The 20,482-nt window shown below is 46.1% G+C and overlaps 2 protein-coding genes across 8 annotated transcripts in view; one reads left to right on the forward strand and one right to left on the reverse strand.

Moving 5' to 3' along the window:
- Positions 1-20,482, reverse strand: part of ASAP2 (ArfGAP with SH3 domain, ankyrin repeat and PH domain 2) — a 200,340-nt gene that overhangs the window by 130,750 nt on the left and 49,108 nt on the right. The window lies entirely within an intron of this gene.
- Positions 5,211-5,637, forward strand: LOC107972407 (eukaryotic translation initiation factor 1-like). The gene has a single exon (XM_054678237.2). The coding sequence runs from the start codon at positions 5,211-5,213 to the stop codon at positions 5,505-5,507; it is 297 nt and encodes a 98-aa protein (XP_054534212.1). The 3' UTR covers positions 5,508-5,637.

Consider the following 20,482-nt stretch of genomic DNA (forward strand, 5'->3'; position numbering starts at 1 on the left):
AGACCATGCGCAGTGGCTCATGCCTGTAATCCCAACACTTTGAGAGGTCAAGGTGGGAGGATCACTTGAGGTCAGGAGTTCGAGGCCAGCCTAGCCAACATGGTGAAACCCTGTCTCTACTAAAAATACAAAAATTAGCCTGGCGTGTTGGTGGGTGTGCCTGTAATCCCAGCTACTCAGGAGGCTGAGGCAAAAGAATCGCTTGAACCTGGGAGGTGGAGGTTGCAGTGAGCCAAGATTGTGCCACTCCAGCCCAGGCAACAAGGTGAGACTCTGTCTCAAAAAGAAAAAAAAGAGAAAAAAAAGACGACACAAGAAGGCTTGAGGGGCAGGTCCCAGCCCAGGCACTATAAGGCTTCCTGGTGTTCTCAGAATAACATCTTTAGCAAGCTTTAAAAATCTGATCATCTGAGCTCTGCCTGCTTCTCTGGCATCAGCTCCTGATATTCTCCATCACTTTCACATGTACCCCAAGCTTCCATCATAATGAGCTACCTGCGGCTCCCCCTCCCCCTGCTGTCTTCCCAGCACGTGCACACACTCCTCTCTCCTGAGAAGGCCTCTGATGCCTTCCCACCTCCACGATAGGGTGGTAGGTACTCATCTCAGCTTTTCCCATAATGCCCTGTGCTTAGCATTTCATTGGATAAAATGGTGTGAGCACCTTCTACCTGCAAGGTATTACTGACACAATGGTGAGGAAAACAGGACAAGGCAATGCCTGTGCCTTCTTGGAATTCACAATCTCACAAAAGATAATCACCTAGAGAAACACAAATTAACGATGAAAACAGGAGCCCAGGACTTACTACGTGCACAGAACTGCTTTTTTAACTTGTCCAGCTCTGCCTCTAGGCCACAGCTATCCACTACAGCAGCTACCAGCACGTGTCTACGGAGCACTTGAAATGTGGCTAAGTGCCACGTTAAAACAATATTGTGGACATCTTAGGTTATAGAAAATATCAACAAAATTAATTGTACCGCCTCTTTTTAGTTTTTTTAATGCTTTCCTCTAAGGTCAGTCACTGATATTTGTTCATTGTATCCCCAGTGCCTACCAGAGAGCTTGCCACAGAACAGGACTCAAGAAGCAGCTCAGGAAAGGATTATGAGCCCAAAATGCAGGGGCTCAAGTGCCAGGCAACAGTGCTTCCCAGAGGGGAAACGGGAGCTGTGCTTGAAGGTTACTCAGGCCACAGGGAGGGTAATGGATCAGGGCAGGCAGGAAGTGCATTCAGGGAGAGGCTACGCAAAGAAGAGGGAACTGGCAGGAACCCATGGTTCAAAAGCCATTCAGGGCTAAAGCTGGGCAGTAGCCGTTCTGGAAAAGCCAGCCAGGGAGATCTGTGCTGTCTCTCTCAACCAGATTTCAGCCCTCCTGCCTGTGATACTCCCACAGATGACAGAGTGATCTCGTGTCTACAGGAGTTTGGGTCAACCGTGCTAAGAACACAAGGACTAGGCTGGATGCGGTAGCTCACACCTACTATAATACCAGTGCTTTGGGAGGCCAAGGTGGGAAGAATGTTTGAGACCAGGAGCTTGAGACCAGCCTGGCCAACAGTGACACCCTGTCTCTACAAAAAATAAAAATAAGTTAGCCGGGCATGGGAACATGCCTGTAATCCCAGGCTGAGGAGGGAGGATCACTTAAATCCAGAAGTTGGAGGCTGCAGCGAACCATGATTGCGCCACTGCCCTATAGCCTGGGTGACAGACAGACCCTGTCTCTTAAAAAAAAGAAAAAAACAAAAAACAGACAAATGAAAAAACACAACACGGGACTGGAAGCGGTGGTAAACTTCAATGCAAAAGGCTGCTCACAGACAACATACCTTAATAACACAATTGAACTCTGACAAATTTCCTCCCATATTATGTCATGGGACACACCCCTCCCTGATCATTTACTGCATAAAACTCTTGAAAAAATAGGTCACCATATGGAATCTTCTACCTTTGTTACCAAAGAGGAAGTAGTGCTTCCTGAACTCAGGGATGAGTGCATAAACTTGCTTTTCTACAATCTGTTAAACAGATTAGAAATAAAGGTGAGGTAGGTGGAAGAGGTAATTTTTAATTAAAATTGCAAGTGGGAAAAGCAATTACCTCCCTATTCAGAAACACACCCTTCATTATGGTGCATATTTATAGACAATTAAAATTAAACTTGGTCAGGACGAGAAGCTAGAATGATTGTTTAAGATTGAGTGTTAGGCCAGACGCGGTGGCTCATGCCTGTAATCCCAGCACTTTGGGAGGCCGAGGTGGCCGGATTACTTGAAGTCAGAAGTTCCAGACCAGCCTGCACAACACGGTAAAACTCCGATTCTACTAAAAATACAAAAATTAGCTGGGCATGGTGGTGCATGCCCATAATCCAAGCTACTCAGGAGGCTGAGGCAGGAGAATCGCTTGAACCTGGGGGACAAAGGTTGCAGTGAGCGGAGATCACACCACTGTACTCCAGCTTGGGTGACAAAATGAGACTCCGTCTCAAAAAAAAAAAAAAAAAAAAAGATTGAATGCTAGAAACAGTCTTATGCCAACTATATATAAAAACAGCACTGGAAGTCCTAGCTAGAGATTAGACAAGAGAAAGAAATAAAGGGCCTCCAAATTGGAAGGATGAAGTTGAATTAGCCTTGTTTGCAGATGATGTGATCTTATATTTGGAAAAACCTAAAGATGCCATCATAAAAACTATCAGAACTGATAAAACTACCTTTGCAAGAATTATAACTGAGATAATTATTACAGTGAAAGAGATCTGACATAACTGACTCCATCCTGTTTCTAACCTCCAAGCTGTCCTTGTTCATTCCTGGGCCTAGGCTGAACTAACTTTGGGAGGAACTTGTTAGCTTTGAAACAAAGATGACAATGGCCCTTTCCCAAAATAAACCCCTCTTCCTGCCTGGACACTGACAGCCTTTGCAGGACTAATAAATTAGCCACAAGTTTAGAAATTATGGTTTAGGAGTCATGCAGCTGGAGGCTGCATAACATCACTATTGTAAAACATAAGATCAGCACTTGAGATATTTTGCAGACCCTGTATTCACTGGATCAGCTGACACCACCCAGATCAATAAACTGGCTCATCTGGTCCTGTGGCCCCCACCCAGGAACTGACTCAACACAAAACGACAGTTTTGACTGCCTATGAGTTCATCTCCGACCCAACCAATCAGCACTCCCAACTCACTGGCCCTGACCCACCAAATTATCCTTAAAAACTCTGATCCTCGAATTCTCCAGGAGACTGATTCGAATAATAATAAAATTCCAGTTTCCTGCACAGCTGGCTCTGCGTGAATTACTCTTTCTCTACTGCAGTTCCCCTGTCTTGATAAATCAGCTCGGTCTAGGCAGCAGCGGGCAAGGTGAACCCATTGGGTGGTTACACTGATAGATAAATTCAGTAAAGTTGCAGGATACAAAATCAACATACAAAAATTAGTAGCATTCCTATATGCCAACAGAGAACAATCTGAAAAAGCAATCAAGAAAATAATCCCATTTACAATAGCTACAAATAAAATTAAATACCTAGGAATTAACCAAAGAAGTAAAGGATCTCTACAGTGAAAACTATAAAACGATGATGTAAGAAATTGAAGAGGACACCAAAAAAATGAAAAGATATTCCATATTTGTGGACTGGAAGAATCAATATTGTTAAAATGTCCATACTACCCAGAACGATTTACAGATTCAATGCAATCTCTATCAAAATACCAATGCTGTTCTTCACAGAAATAGAAAAAATAACCCTAAGATTTATATAGAACCATGAAAGACCCAGAATAGCCAAAGCTATCCTAAGCAAAAAGAACAAAACTAGAGGAATCACATTACCTGACTTAAATTATACTATAGGGCTATAGTAGCCAAAACAGTATGGTACTGGCATAAAAACAGACACATAGACTAATGGAATAGAGAACCCAGAAATAAACCCATACATTTACAGTGAACTCATTTTTTACAAATGTGCCAAGAACATACACTGGTGAAAGGACAATTTTTTCAATAAATTGTGCTGGGAAGACTGGATATCCATGTTCAGAAGAATAAAACTAGACCTCTATCTTTCACCATACACAAAAATCAAACCAAAATGGATTAAAGACTTAAATCTATGACCTCAAACTATGAAACTCCTATAAGAAATGGAGAAACTGCAGGACACTGCTCTGGGCAAAGAATTCTTGAGTAATGCCCCACAAGCACAGGCAACCAAAGCAAAAACAGATAAATGGGATCATATCAAGTTAAAAAGCTTCTGCAAAGCAAAGGAAACAATCAACAAAGTGAAGAGACAACCCACAAAATGGGAGAAAATATTTGCAAACTATCCATCTGACAAGGAATTAATAACCAAAACAGGTAAGAAGCTCAAACAACTCTATAGGAAAAAATCTAATGATCCAATTTTTAAAAGGGCAAAAGATATAAATAGACATATCTCCAAAGAAGACATACAAATGGCAAACAGGCATACAAAAAGGTGTTCAACATCATTGATCATCCGAGCAATGCAAATCAAAACTACAATGATATAATCTCACCCCAGTTAAAATGGTTTATAGGCAAAAGGCAGGCAATAACAAATGCTCGTGGGGATGTGGAGAAAAGGGAACCCCCGTACACTATTGGTGGGAATGTAAATTAGTACAACCACTATGGAGAACAGTATGGAGGTTCCTCAAAAAACTAAAAATAGAGCTATGATATGATCCAGCAATTCCACTGCTGTGTACATACCCAAAAGAAAGGAAATCAGTATACTAAAGAGGTACCTGCTCTCTCGTGTTTACTGCAGCGCTGTTCACAATGGCCAAGATTTGGAAACAGTCTAAGTGTCCACTAACAGAAGAATGAATAAAGAAAATGTGGTACCTATACACAATGGAGTACTATTCAGCCATAAAAAAGAATGAGATCCTGTCAGCTGCAATGATGTGGATGGAAATAGAGGTTATTATGTTAAGGGAAATAAGCCACGTACAGAAAGACAAACACTCCATGTTTTCACTTATTTGTGGGAGCTAAAAAAAAAAAATTAAAACCACCCCAGTCACTGAGCCGCTGCCGAGGACTCAGCAGCCTCCCCCTTGGGCCCCCTCGCTTCCCTACTTTCCGTACCCTCTACCCGCCGCCTTCCGCAGACCGTTTCCACTGAGAAAAAGAAATCGGATCGTATGTCCACTATCCAGAACCTCCACTCTTTAAACTCCTTTGCTGATGCAAGTAAGGGTGATGACCTGCTTCCTGCTGGCACTGAGGATTATATCCATGTAAGAATTCAACAGAGAAATGGCAGGAAGGCCCTTACTACTGTCCAAGGGATCGCTGATGATTACACCAAAAAGAAACCAGTGAAGGCGTTTAAGAAGTTTGCCTGCAATGGTACTGTAATTGAGCATCCAGAATATGGAGAAGTAATTCAGCTACAGGGTGACAGGTGCAAGAACATATATTATGCCAGTTCCTCGTAGAGCTTGGACTGGCTAAGGACGATCAGCTGAAGGTTCATGGGGTTTAAATGCTTGTGGCTCACTGTAGTTTAAGTGAGGATTTCCTTGCAATGAGTAGAATTTCCCTTCTGTCCCTTGTCACAAGTTTAAAAACCTCACAGCTTGTATAATGTAACCATTTGGGGTCCGCTTTTAACTTGGACTAGTGTAACTCCTTCATGAAATAAACTGAAAAGAGCCATAAAAAAAAATGAAAACAATTGAACTCATGGAGACTGACAGTAGAAGGATGGTTACCAGAGGCTGGGAAGGGTAGGTGGGGTGGAAGTGGGGATGGTAAATAGGTACAAAAATATAGGTGGACAGAATGAATAAGATCTAGTATTTGATAGAAACAGGGTGACAAAGGTCAACAATAATTTATTGTACATTTAAAAATAACTAAGAGAGTATAATTGAGATGTAACACAAAAGAAGGCTAAATGCTTTGAGGTGATGGAAGCCCCATTTACTCTAATGTGATTATTATGCACTGCATGCCTGTATCAAAATATCTCATGTACCCCATAAAAATATATACCATGTACCCACAATAATTAAAAATTAAAAAAAAAAAATACTGAAATCTTAGAGCAACAAAAAATAACAAAGCTTGAGTCTCCAGGAAGCAAAGATGTCTACCCATCAGGCTGAGAATTCTAACCAGACCCAGGCTCTCAACTACCATGCTCCCCAAACGAAAACTCCACTCCAGCTCAGAGCGGAGGAAAAGCAACTTTCACAGGAACTTATGTGTAAAAAACACAAACAAAGACAAGAACCGAAGAGACCCCAAGACAGGAGCAGGGCCTGCACTGCAGCTGCCGCCTGGCCAGACCTCATTAATTCTCAGGGGCCAGGTGGAAGCTGACCTTCAGTTTGTCAAACAAGTTTTAGAGTGAATTTATCACAAAAACCAGAGAGGGGGATGTGTCCCAAATATTTCTGAGGAAAACTACTGTTTCAAACCACTTTAAAAGCATCTGTTTGGAGTTCCCAAACTCTTCTATAGGTTCCTTTCAAGTTACCGAGGGGCCTCTTCCAATCTCTGCTGCTCAGCTGAGCTGGAGCCAGGACAGGGGACAGGGACAGTGTGTGGGGACAGTGGGGACGGTGCACACTGTGGGTAAGGGAAGTCCACCACAGGAGAGACCACCACAAAGCTGTTCACTCATTTTCCACACCTGTGCTGTCCAACAGGGTAGCCACAGAGGAATGTTTCTATAAAGATTCATTCAAATTTCAAATTCAGTTCCTCAGGCCTTGCTACCTTCTGCAAGAGCTACAGCCACCCAGGCAGCACAGTGGCCTCTGAATGTCCCTAACCCCATGCTTCTCTTCCTCCGTTCATGGGCCCCACTGTACCGCCTGAGGGCGGTGCCACCACCTCTGGGGTCACCCAGAGGCCCTGGCCATGGTTCCCCCGTGGGCTCAGCATCAACATCACCCCATGGCCACCCTCCTCCATGTGGGGGCTCCTCTACCTCTTCTTGGTCCCCCACAGAACCCTACGGGGCCTCCATCCTGTGTCACCACAGGCTGAATGGTGCGGGCCAAGCCCACTATCTGAGGAGATGACCTGGCTCAGGGTGGGCACACACGGCCTGCGGGACAGCTTTTATCCAACCGTGAGCTAAGGGTGTTTCCAGACGAACATTTCCAATGAATGCAAGGACAGGGTCACAGGAAAGACCAACTGAACCCAAATTAATTAAGATAAATGTTATGCGCGCCCCCTCCCCCCCGCAAAATAATTCCTCTCTTCCCCTTAGGAGACCTGCATTACCAAAAAATTGTACTCCATTATTATTTTTATATTTTGAATTTCATTAATAAAAAATTTGTAGATATTTATCACCTCTCTTATGTAAGTACCTACACACCGCCTTGAGGCCCGCCAAACCTAAAATATTTACTATCTCTGGTCCCTCACAGAAAAGGTTTGCTGAGCCCTGGCCTCAAGGATCCATGCAAAATGCCCCTCCCACAGCACCAGCGGCCCCTGCACCCCACTCCTCCCAGCCCTGACAGGGAGCCCACACTGCAGGCAGCACAGCACTGGTTTGTCCCCAGCACCCTGAGTTCTCAATGCGAACCAGCACGGGTGGGAAGAGGCTGGCTTCCTTCTTAGAACCCAAAGATGCTGCCCTGGGGAGAGCAGAGGCCTGCAGCACTCAGGCAGCCCTAGCATGCTTCGCTCTCCCGTCCTATCTCCTCTCCCCTCGTTCCACGGACGAAAGGCCAGCCTGAGAAGAAGGGACATCTCTGAAAGACAGTAGACAAAACAAAAAACAAAACACACCCAGGTCCGTGCCCCCAGGGTGGCTTTGCCAAGAAGAGTCAGACAGACATTCAGATGGCAGCTTTGTCTCACCACGCATTCGACTCTTCAGAAAGTAACAGAGAGCATAAATGACAGTGTCAAATATTTCCAGAAGCCTTTTGGGAAGCGTAGACTTGCACTGTGGCCTGTGGGCTCTGTTTAAAGCCAGAGCAATAACGAACCTCCCCCCTTGTGGGAATAAAGCCAGGCCTGAAGAATAGCAGGTGTCGCTAAGAATTAAGATCAAATAGACGTCTGAGCTAAGTCACAGCTGAGGAAAGTGTGTGCCTAAGGACAAATAAGAAGGGCGTGTTTTGGTATTATCTTAAAAAAATTACTCAGAGTAAATATACATCCACAACAGAAGACATGGACAGGCTGTCCTAACACTCCTCAAAACAGCCCCCAACTGGATAAACCGAAATGTCGATGGTAAAATGAATAAACTGATGATGGACATTCGTACAACAGAATGCTATACAGCAACGGAAGAGAACAAACTTACCCCAGAACACAAGTGAATTTGACAAAAATGTTGAGCAAAAGAATACATGCAGTATAAAAAGTTCAAAAACAGGCCAAACTAAATTGTTTATGTTTAGGGATATACACCTTGTTGGCAAACTACAAACTGAGGCAAGCTGAGGGCCGCAGTCAGGGCAGGGGCAGCTTCTGAGGGCGTTACGATGGGACAGGCCTGCGGGGCGCGCTTGGAGTGCTGGCCAAAACCAGGCTTTATAATCATTCTTTTTTTTTTTTTTTTTTTTGAGACAGAGTCTTGCTCTGTTGCTCAGGCTGGAGTACAGTGGTGCATTCTCGACTCACTACAACCTCTGCCTCCTGGGTTCAAGCGATTCTCAGGCCTCAGCCTTCTGAGTAGCTGGAACTACAGGTGTGCACTACTACGCCCAGCTAATTTCTGTATTTTTAGTAGAGACAGGGGTTTCACCATGTTAGGCAGGTTGGTCTCGAACTCCCGGCCTCAAGTGATCCACCCACCTTGACCTCCCAAAGTGCTGGGATTACAGGCATGAGAAACTGCACGTGGCCTTCATAATCATTCTTTAAATGTCATTTGTATCAATAGCAAAGACATGGAATCAACCCAGGTACCCATCAACAGTGGACTGGATAAAGAAAATGTGGTACATATACACCATGGAATATGACGCAACCATAAAAAAGAACTAAATCATGTCCTTTGCAGCAACATGGATGCAGCTGCAGGCCCTAATCCTAAGCAAATTAACACAGGAACAAAAAAACAAACACTGCATGTTCTCACTTATAAGTGGGAGCTAAATGTTGGGTACTCATGACATAAAGAAACAAACAATAGAAACTGGGGACTACTAGAGAGCGGAGAGATGTGGGGAGAGGCTGAAAAACTAACTGTTGGGTACTATGCTCAGTACCTGGGTGATGGGATCAATCATGCCCCAAAACTCAGCATCATGCAATATATCCCATGTAGCAAACCTACACATGTACCCCCCGATCTAAAATAAAAGTTGAATTTTTTAAAAAAATCTCATTGAAAAAATTTTTAATGCTATGTGTGTGTATATATAAGATATATTATTAAGAATACAAGTAAAGTTAAAGCATATTTTAAAGAAAAGAAATTAGAGTTGGCGAAAGAACCAGAAAACGTTGCCAAAATGAAAGTGAACTTCAGGAGTAATTTATTAGCCTAGCATGTTGGTTGACCACAGGAAGCAAAAGGGACTTAGGAATCCCTTAGTACCATTTCTAAACCATCAGAGAGAAGCTAGAGACAGAGGAAACTGAATGCAGGTCGGCCAACTCAGGCCTCGGGCTTTTCTCCCCAGCATCAGGCGCTTCCCACTAACTCTGGGAGGTGGTTTTGGGCAATCTTACTAAACTACTTAATCCATCTTACAAATAACTGTTTTTCTGAGCTCCTAAAGTAGCAACTTTGAGGGCAGGCAAACAGAAGACAAACACTTCTTTCATTTTTCTCCTAGATGGCTTCCTTTCTGAGATTCCATTCCGATCTTGACTAGAACGGGGTGGTGGCAGAGTTCACACCTCTGCAGAGGAAGGCTAGCCTGGGTAACAAGGTGCACCCAGACCTGCAGGCCCCCCAGCAGTGAGGGAAGCTGGCCTGTGTACATGCAGACGCCCACCACCAGCATAGGAACAGCACTGAGGACAAAACACAAGTAAGGCAGCTCTGCGGAAGATGAAAAGGCAACTGGCACAGTGGCTCATGCCTGTAACCCCAACACTTTGGAAGGCTGAGGTGGGCAGACCACTTGAGCCTAAGCATTTCAGACAGGCCTAGGCAACACAGTGAGACCCCATCTCTACAAAAAGTAAAAAAACTAGCCGGGTGTGGTGGTAGGTGCCTGTGGTCCCAGTTACTGGTGAGGCTGAAGCAGGAGGATCACTTGAGTCTGGGAAGTCGAGGCTGCAGTGGGCTATGACTGTGCCACTGAACTCTAGCCTGGGCAACAGAGTGAGATCCTGTGTCAAAAAAAAAAAGATAAAAAGGCAATCGTTTTTATAAAAATTCCAATTTCAGAAACAGAAAATTACAAGCTTATGGGCTGGGTGTGGTGGCTCACGCCTGTAATCCCAACACTTTGGGAGGCCAAGGCGGGGGGTGGGGGGTGGATCACTTGACGTCAGGAGTTCAAGACCAGCCTGGCTAACATGGTGAAACCCCGCTTCTACTAAAAATACAAAAAATTAGCTGGGCATGGTGGCACGCGCCTGTAATCCCAGCTACTCGGGAGGCTGAGGCAGGAGAATCACTTGAACCGGGGAGGTGGAGGTTGCACTGAGTCAAGATCGTGCCATTGCACTCCAGCTTGGGCAACAAGAGTGAAACTCCGTCTCAAAAAAATAAATAGATAAATGAAAATCACAAGCTTGTTTATTAAATCCATTACACGCACACACACACACACAAATTGTAAAAGCAAAGAAAAAAATACTTATAAAAGAGGATAGACAAGTGATATATCAAACACTTAAACTCTGTGTGTATATAAAGATACAGAAAGAAAATAATCATTGTTGTCTTAGGAAAAGTTGGAGGAATTTTTTGTTTTCCCACTTTTAAACTATCATTAACATGAATACATTATTTGGTAATTTTTTCTAATTAAAGAAAATGAAAAGTACTATCCTACACTTTGTTACCTTTTTCTCTTCTCCTCCCATCAAGCAGGGTATTGAGGAGTTCTTTAACTCTGAGCACAAAAATGTGTCAAAGGGACAGATTAAACAATAAAACAAAAATACTCAAAACTGTAGTCCCTCGGTCTCCATGGGGGATTAATTCCAGGATTCTGTTGAATTCCAAAATCCAAGAATGCTCAATTCGTAATGTAGAATGTTGTCATATTTGCATGTAACCTACACACATCCTCCCACATGCTTTAAATCATCTCTAGATTACTTATATCTAATGCAATGTAAATGCTATGTAAACAGTTGTTACACTGTATTTTTAAAAATTTGTATTTTTCATTATTCATTTATTTTTTTGAGATAGGATCTCACTTTGTCCCCCAGGCTGGAGTGCAGTGGTGTGATCACGGCTCACTGCAGCCTCCACCTCCTGGGCTCAAGTGATCTTCTTGCCTCAGCGTCCTGAGCAGCTGGGAGCACAGGCACATGCCACCACACCCAGCTAATTTTCAAATTTTTTGTAGAGACGTCTCCCTATGTTGCCCAGGCTGGTCTCAAACTCCTGGGCTCAAGTGATCCCCCTGTCTCAGCCTCCCAAAGTGCTAGGATTAGAGGCATAAGGCACTGTGTCTGGCCAAAATTTGTATTTTTTAAATTGCTGTATTAGTTTTTATTGGATATTTTTTCTTGAATATTTTCCCCTTGAGACCTATGTGACTGAACACGAGGATGCAAAACCCACAGGTGCAGAGGGCCAATGGTACACAGGGAGAAAAAAACTCTGGAAGAGGCAAAGGACTTAGTCACAGCGCGCACCTAGATGAGGAGAGAAGACGGTGACAGGAGACTGAGTTTTTGCTATCACCTGAAAACTTTACTACAAGGATATATTCACGTATGACTTGCATGGGAAAGATTAATAAATGATGAGCGAGAAGACAGCTCTGGGTGTATAGAGGAGCAGCACAGAATGCAGCCTGCTGGGCTGAATCACTGTCTCCAACACCCTGTGCATCGGCCACAGTGGCCGTCAGAGCTGCGGACTCATAATGAGAACAGCAGAGGCCCGGACACACTGGAAATGCCATCCAAGGGAGGAAGGTTCTTGATGGGGAAGGGGACAGTGGTGACGCCAGCACGGGCCCCCCCAGCCTCTGGAAGACATGCCCGCGGAAGCAAAACCTTTTCCCAAGGCCAAATACTAAAATATACCTCCCTCCTTCCCCACAAGTTGTTTCTGCAAAGAAGTTCCAGCAGTACTTGTGTTTAATTATTATTATTATTTTTTTTTTTTTTTTTTTTGAGACAGGGTCTCACTCACTGCCCAGGCTGGAGTGCAGTGGTGTGATCTTGGCTCACTGCAACCTCTCTTTCCAAGGCTCAAGTGATCCTCCCACCTCAGCCTCCTGAGTAGCTGGGACTACAGGTGCATACCACCACACCTGGTTAATTTTTGTATTTTTAGTAAAGATGAGGTTTCCTTAGGTTGGCCAGGCTGGTGTTGAACTCCTGACCTCAACTGATCCGCCCGCCTTGGCCTCCTAAAGTGCTGGGATTACAGGTGTGAGACACCGCACCTGGCCTTCCAGCAGTACTTTTAAAAGGGAAAAAAATGGAAAAAAAATACTTAACCTATTATAGAAGAACCAGGCAAACTGTGCCCTCAGCTGATGACCTCCAGACGGCCGTCAACTGTGCCTGAAGTGGACGGTGTCATGCGGTATGAACAGATAAGTGAGAAAAGAACCCATGTAGCTCTAAACCCACACACACTATGAAAAAACGACGCATGAACAAGGAGAGGCTGCAGCCTTCTGCAGTTCAAGGAAGCAGCGCCCACAGGCACTCCCGGGAGGTCTGTGCCTCGGAGGCTTCGGTGGGAGCGCCCCATGGCTTTCATGGGCTTCGCCAGGATCCCTATCTTAGAGAAACGGAAACAGATGACAGTAAACTCCAATTCTGTCAAAAGGCTTCACATCCTGACTTTTATTTAGGGGGAAGAAAAGTCTCTGGGAGCTCTGGGGGAGTGAGAAAGGAAAAGCCACATTTTGGCAAGATCACCACTGCACAGCAGCAGCAGAAACACGGCAGCGGGGGGCGGCTCTGGGCAGGGCCCCCCCAGCCAGCCTGGTGCCCTGCTTTGGGGAGAGCCACAGTGGCACAAGGGGGCCTGGCCTGGGGTTCCCTGACACCCACATTACTGAGCTGTGGCCCCTGGGAATGGCAGGAGAGCAGACTCGAGGTAGAAAATGGACTAGCTCAGGAAAAGAATCACAAACAAGAGGGGACATGACACCAGAAGGTGCTGGGCACATTACTGACAGGCAGCAGGGACACCGAGACAGTGGAAAGCCAGCATGCAGCCACGGCCTGGGCCAGGCCCTCCAGCCTTGGCGATGCAGAAGGCAGCCGAGCTCAGAGTCTGGGAAGGTGACCTTCAGCTGGGCGTGAGTTCAGCCTTCCACATCTTCCCAGTCCCAGAAGACAATGGAATCCTAAGCCAGGCTGATTTCCCCAGGAAACGAGGCTCAAGCCACATGAACTTCACTTTAGTCAAATAAACAGGGGAGAGGAGATGTGAGATAGCCGAGTTTTCTTTCTGAACCCCACGTGAAAGAGACGGAGGACTTTGATTCCTGAGGCCATGGAGGTCAGCCTGGAGACGCCATCATCACACCGTGTGCTGGGGCTTCTGTCCCAGTCGGCATGCCAGGCTCTGCCATCCAACTGGGCTGCCACTGCTGTCCACTAGCGGTCACATTTGTGTGCTGTGTTCCTTTAAAAAGTACACCTTGTGACTGTGAACAGAGGCTTTAAGGAATGGATGCATTAAAAATAAGAAAACCCAGTGCTGGATCCCTTTGGAGACAAGTGCATCAGTTACAAATCACTGGTTCTGGATTCTGGAATGAGACTGACTTGGTTCTAAACCAGGCTCCAATTACTAGCCGCGTGACCTCAAAAACGGACTCCACCTCACTGACTTCTGTTTCTTCATCTATAAATTGGGAATAACAATACCTGCCTCACAGGAGATCACCAATGCTTATGTGTCTGCCATACAGTCGGCACTCAATATCTAATAGTGATTACCAGTGTCCTCCAGTTCTCGGAGAGGCTAGGTGTAAACTACGCCAATTAAAGTGGCCGTTAAGAAGACGCTGTTACCCCAGGACCGTCTCAGTCATTACGACAAATACTTTTCAGGTCTGATAATGTTTAGAATGAGAAAAAAATCTCTAAGAACAAAAAGACTTTACAGCTTATACCAGCCTTTCATTTCCACTAATACATTTTTTTTTCCATCAACATTTAAATTTTTCAAAACTTCATCCAGGCATGATGGCACACGCCTATCATTCCCAGCTACTGAGGAGGCTGAGGCAGGAGGATCGCTTGAGCCCAGGAGTTTGAGTCCAGCCTGGGCAACGTAGCAACACCCTGTCTCTAAAAACATTGTTTTTCAAAACTTTTCCTGGTGTGCTCAGGTGTTTCTGACTCCCCACGGGGAGGGGCACATGGCAAATGGTGGGGTGAGGCGCTCTGGTCCAACTGGCCTCTCTCTTGAACACTGAGGGTTAAAGGAGCAGGGCATGAAACCCCAGGTCTTAAGTGCAGGGGTGAGTAGGAGTGGCCACCGGGGTGTCCACCCATCCCCTCCTCACCTACCCTGACTGAGGTAACCCCAGGTCTGCCCCTCTCCCACCTGGGACACCACCAGCGGGGCCTCTCCCCTGCATGTGGCAGTCCAGCCAGGAGGAACTCTGCCCCCTCCTCCTACACTCGGCCACACTGTTAAAGGTTGGGGGCAGCACTGGGCAACCTCCAAAGCTCCCAAAGTGCTCCCAGGGAAAGAAAGGCCTACTGTGCCACTCAGCTCAGCTCACTAGCATTTGAGATAAATACTTTTAAGTTACCAAGGCAGCAGTAGGTGTGTACTCTAAAATCACACCTAGGGCCCAACTCCAACTACCATACAGCAATTTACACTCCACAGAGCACTTTTACTTCCATTATCTTTACTGCAATATTTACAACCACTTGTGAAATCACCACCTCTTTCCCCAGCTTAAAGGAGAAGAAACTGACTCAAAGAGTTTAAGTGACTTGTCCAAAATCATGTGTTTGGCTTTGAACCGATGAAATGCTGGGAGAGCTCCAGCCAATGGAGGGAGGACGGAAGGCAGCTTCCAGAGCTGTGCTCCCCCTCCCACTTCCCAACAGCCTCACTTCCAGAGCCAGAAGCGCTGGCTTTCTCTAACATTTGGGGAAAATAACCACCCGGCATTACCCCTGCTTTCTCTAAACCCTGTTCCACTAACCCCAGCCCAGCTACAGGCAAGGGGGCTGCGACTTCCACACCAAGAGTGCTGTCCACCCCTTCACCAAGAAAGCTGCCAGTGGCTCTCCTCCACACAAGCCAGCTCCTGCCACCCCAAGGGGCTGTCATACGGCTCCCAGCACACTAGCATTTGAAGTTCACCAGGGGCACAAGAATCTAAAGTTCACCAGGGACACAGGCACAACCCCCCTGACCACCCTGGGTAACCAATTCCTTGTTTCAGAATCTTCTGAAGGGCCAGGGTGGTGGAAAAGCAGATAGAGTAGGGGCAGGGTCATCATTTGCATGTGTCCAGGTTACACAATCCGGGGCTCTTCCTGGGCTTTTCAGAGGGAAAATTAAAACCCTGCTATCTTTAGTCTTTCATTCCTCCATCTTCCACTTCTCAGTTCCTGTTTCCCATCCAGAAGACTTGACCCCATTCCCCTATGGTAGAATGGGAAGCAGGGAGGAGAAAAACCCAGAATAGGGAAGGGAGAAGAAAGGCAGGAAGGAACCACCAGGCTTGCTGGGGCCCTGCACAAAGCCAACCTCTGTATGCAGCAGAGATTGTTTTCTAAAAAAGGAGTGTGACGATGCAAAGAAGGTCACGTGCCTTTTAGAGCCTGGCCAGCCCCGTGCCCCTCTCCAGCTTCTCCCACACAGAGGTCATGGGCCCCGCTCCACCCGCAGCTCCTACCCCAAAATTGGTCATCTCTAGGCATGAACCTTTCATTTTTCTACAATCCAAGCAGTGAGGTGATGGGAGAGGGGGAATGAGCTGAGGGAGGGCCCGAAGGTGCACAGGGATCAGCCAGGCATCCTTCCCGCCCCCAGCAGCAGATTCTGGATCCCGCCTCATCCTCATGACCCAGGCTTACTGTGGGAGTCACTGCTACAGATGAAGACCATGAGCTTTCATTCCCACATCTCCACACACAAATTACTTGATCGCCTGGGCCTCAGTGTTCCTATCCTTAAAATGCGGGCAGTAATAGCTACTCAATACAGTGATTGTTGCCTTGACAGTTGGAGAGTCCCCAGGTTGGTGGAGGACCTTTCCCCTCCCACCTCCATAGCAGAGCCATCAGGCCATCAGACTGGTGCCTGACTCTGGGGGAGAGGCCAGCCTGCCTGGGGCCTTGTAAGTGGGGTTCCTCAACCACAGAGTTTCCCAGATAGGGGAGGAGGCGATGGGCAGACACTGGACAGCCATTCCCAATTTTAGACCTGGGTTCCATACTCTGCTCCACTTAGCCCAAGGACTATGCAGGACACTCCAGGGGCTCATCAGGGTGCAAGGGAGCTGAGAAGACATGGGGGACATTTAGCATTGGCCCCCATCCCTGGCCCCAGATGTGCAGGGCCACTTTGCCTGTCGGCCTCAGATGAGTTCATCTGAAGATCTCTGCGCTAAAACACACACACAAGGCTGGGTTCTGCTGCCCTCAATGGAAAGCAGTCCACCCACTGGTGCCACACTCCCAACAGCGGTCCAGCCTCGGGGCAGGGGGCCTGAGAGCCCCAAGGAGCAAGGTGGAGACAGAGGCGAGGGCCAAAGAGATGCAGATGGTGCTGTTCATTTTTGTTCCTTAAGGTTTTGGGCTGAAAACTGTGCCCTCTGATAGCATCTACCTACCAGGGAGCAGGAGTACAAGAGGAGGACTTGAGAGGTACAAGCCAGGCTGAGGGGTGGGAGCCTGGAGAGAGGGGCACCCCAGCCTGGGCAGCCTGGCAGGAGAGCAGGGCGCAGGAAGCGGGGGCAGAGGCAAGGAAGGGCAGGGTCCCTGCCACTGCAGGATGGCGCAGAAGGGACGGGAAGTGCAGCAACAGGCAGGGATGGCCCTTGGCTGTGCTGCTAAGGTCAGCAAGGGCCATTTATTCTCAGCGTTGAGGGATGAATGTTTCTCTCCAAGGAAGGGCTTCAGCCTATTAGTTTTACTTTCTTTGTTTGTTTTCCATCCAAAGAAAAGAAAATTTGAAACCCCAGCTAACAGAACAAGAGGGGAAGCGAGGGGAAGGGCTCCCTGGGCAGCAGCAAGTAAGGGGAAGAGGCTGAACCTCCATCCCACGGGCTGGACCACGGCCCAGAGCAATTCCCTTCCCTGCTAAGGGGACAGTCAGGCCTGCAGACACCACAGAGAAAGGCCGAAGAGCAGGCCCAGGGTCCCGGTCTGGCCCCGCGAAACTGGCTGCAATCCGAGGAATATCACTGGAGGGCTGCAGACCCCAGTCTGTAATCAGGAGCATGGACCTACAGACTCTAAAATGCTGAGTCCTAAAAGCAAAGACTACATGTAATGCTGCTATGTTTAGTTTGAGAAGTGAAGGGGAGAGAGAGCGAGAGAAATAAGTAAGTAAAAGTGAAGATCGTCTGTTTCTCAGCCAGAATGCTGTCTGCTCTGAAGCTGATCTGTGGAATATTTACTGTTCCTCAAGAGACCTAAAGAAGTTGCAACAGCCACAAGAGAGTCAGCAGCTTCCCGGGGTTTCGCCTGCTCAAGCCACACTGCCCCAGCACCCGGGAAGGTTTGCATTTGTTGTGGGGACTGAAAATCATGCATTGTGCAAAATGAGAAGATGAGTGTGGCAGCAGGGGCACCATGGAGACTGTCACCTACTCGGATTGGGGCCTTAGGTGAGCCACTTCTCCTCTGAGCTTCTAGATACAAAATTCTATGAAAGTACCACCTTTAAAATAGCTTGCATTTTAGTTATCTTTCCAAGAAGGAAATCTTACAATTACATTCAAACATATATGAGGTATCTTTTAAAGGAAAGTAAGACTCCTGACCAAAAGTCTCAAAAAAAAAAAAAAAAAAAAACTACTGATTACTATCAATACTGTGAATAGCATTTATTTCAACTTTACAAATAAATAGCTGGTAATCATAGAAAAAAAATTTTTTTTTTGAGATGAAGTATCGTTCTGTCACCCAGCCAGGCATGAGCCCCCACACCTGGCCAAAGGCAATTTTTAATGAAGAATTCCACTGCATTTCCCTGGCTTAGATTTCTCAAAATAGATGGAAAGAAATGAAATGTGTATGTCCGTATATCCTACCCCAAAGTCAGGGTACAAATGTGATGATACCAGCACTGGTCGTGGGGGTAGCAGTAATAACAGGCTTCCAACTGCACAGCACTTCTAAAAGTGCTTTCACACAGATTATGGCACATGACTCTCCAACCTGGGCAGTGGGTAACACAGGAAATATTATTGCAACAACATAGAAAGTAACACTCACAAAGGTATTTTTCCAAGGCCACATAGGTAAGGATAAACCAAAATGCCACCTTTGTATTCTCTTTTTTTGCTTAAAAACCACTTTCAGGCCAGGCACCGTGGCTCACATCTGTAATCCCAGCACTTTGGGAGGCCGAGGCGGGCGGATCACTTGAGGTCACGAGGAGATCAAGACCAGCCTGGCCAACGTGGTGAAACCCCATCTCTACCAAAAATACAAAAAAATTAGCCGGGCGTGGTGGCGTGAGTTTGTACTCCCAGCTACTCGGGAGGCTGAGGCAGGAGAATAGCTTGAACCTGGGAGACGAAGGTTGACGTGAATGGAGATCGTGCCACTGCACTCCAGCCTGAGTGACAGAGAGAAACCCTGTCTCAAAAACAAAACAAAACAACCACACTTTCACATTCTCCTAGCCTGTTCTTTCCGACATCATGTACTGGCTCATTAGTTTGTTCAAGGTAATCTCCTGTTAAAAAGTTAAGAAACAATAAACCAAGAAAATAAAGCTATTTTAATTTTGCAGGGAAAAGTTTTAGGCACCTATGGTCATTCCATAATGCTTACTAAGTAGGTATATCCTTCCTACCACTGTTTGAGACTACTATAAAACAGTCCCTGCTTTCAGACTTCAAATTTCCCAAGGCAATTGAGACTTTTCATTAGCTGAACCCTAAGGAACAAGGACAAACTGTCACTCCTTCAGGATGGGGGCCCGCGCCTTCTGATCTCTGAATCTCCAGCACCAGTGGAATGCCCGACACGTGTAAACGCTCCACGAACATGGAATGAATGAAACCATCCTCTGCTGCTCTTTAGTTTCTACCAAACGCCCTGTGACAGGCTGTTAGGGAAAGACACCCTGGAGCAGGTAACACAGGCACATCCTGAAGAAAGTGACAGGCTGTTAGCAGGCAGGAGGCACTCCAGCCAAGGACTTGGAATGAGTCCATCAGCTGTGCTGCCCCCTCCCAGCCCTTGGCTGCAACAGGAGGATCAGGATGGAGAGGAACAAGGACTGAGGGTGGACAGGACAAGCGGCTAAGAGACAGTCATACTGACTCTCGGTCAGTGCTTTTTTAAAACCCAACTCCTCTGTCACACAGAGGAAATGGATTAAAAAGGTCTCTTGCTGGAATACAAATTGCTCAAATGCATACCATCACATCCCCAAAATGGAATCAGTGAGAACACTGAGGCTGTTTTCATTCATTTGAAATTGGCAGTTGGATGCCAGTGGCCTGCACTTTCATTTCAATACTCTTCCAGTTACACAAGACAGAGACAATTCTGATTTGCACATGTAAATAGAAACAGATGGCCACATTCTTTTTTAAAAACAAAATCCAAAAGCTTTGGAATAGTAAGAAATTTGTTTCAACTCTCTACCACTAACAACATCTAATATCTCCTTGCAGTCCTTATCTCAGATATGTTAGACAAGAAGCATCTGAAACATATATTGACTGCTCAGCCCATGGACAGCATCATCATGGCACAGCACGTTAAACGCTAATTTCTTTATGTACAGTTGACACTGCCGCTTTGCCTGACATTTAAGTGAAGGCAGCACACGCATATACACCCTCGTGCTAAACTCCAACTTTTAACATCCTGGCGCCCACTGACATGCTAATTTTTTATCTTCATCACCCCGAGCTGGCACATGGTTGGCACTCAATAAATATTCATTAAATGAATTAATTGGGCTGCCAGAATTACTTGCTTTTTTTTTTTTTTTTTTTTTTTTTGCAGGGGACCCTAGAATAGCTTTTCTCCTGCCATTTCTATGAATGTCTGAACGTGCAAATATGTCAATGACTAGGGAAAATATAGTGACGCACTGGTCATTCTACAACTTTAACTCTACACAGGTTCCTTCATCAAAACAGGGCATTAAAAACAA

This window comes from Pan troglodytes, chromosome 12, assembly GCF_028858775.2.
Source record: "Pan troglodytes isolate AG18354 chromosome 12, NHGRI_mPanTro3-v2.0_pri, whole genome shotgun sequence".
NCBI classification, from domain to species: Eukaryota; Metazoa; Chordata; class Mammalia; order Primates; family Hominidae; genus Pan; species Pan troglodytes.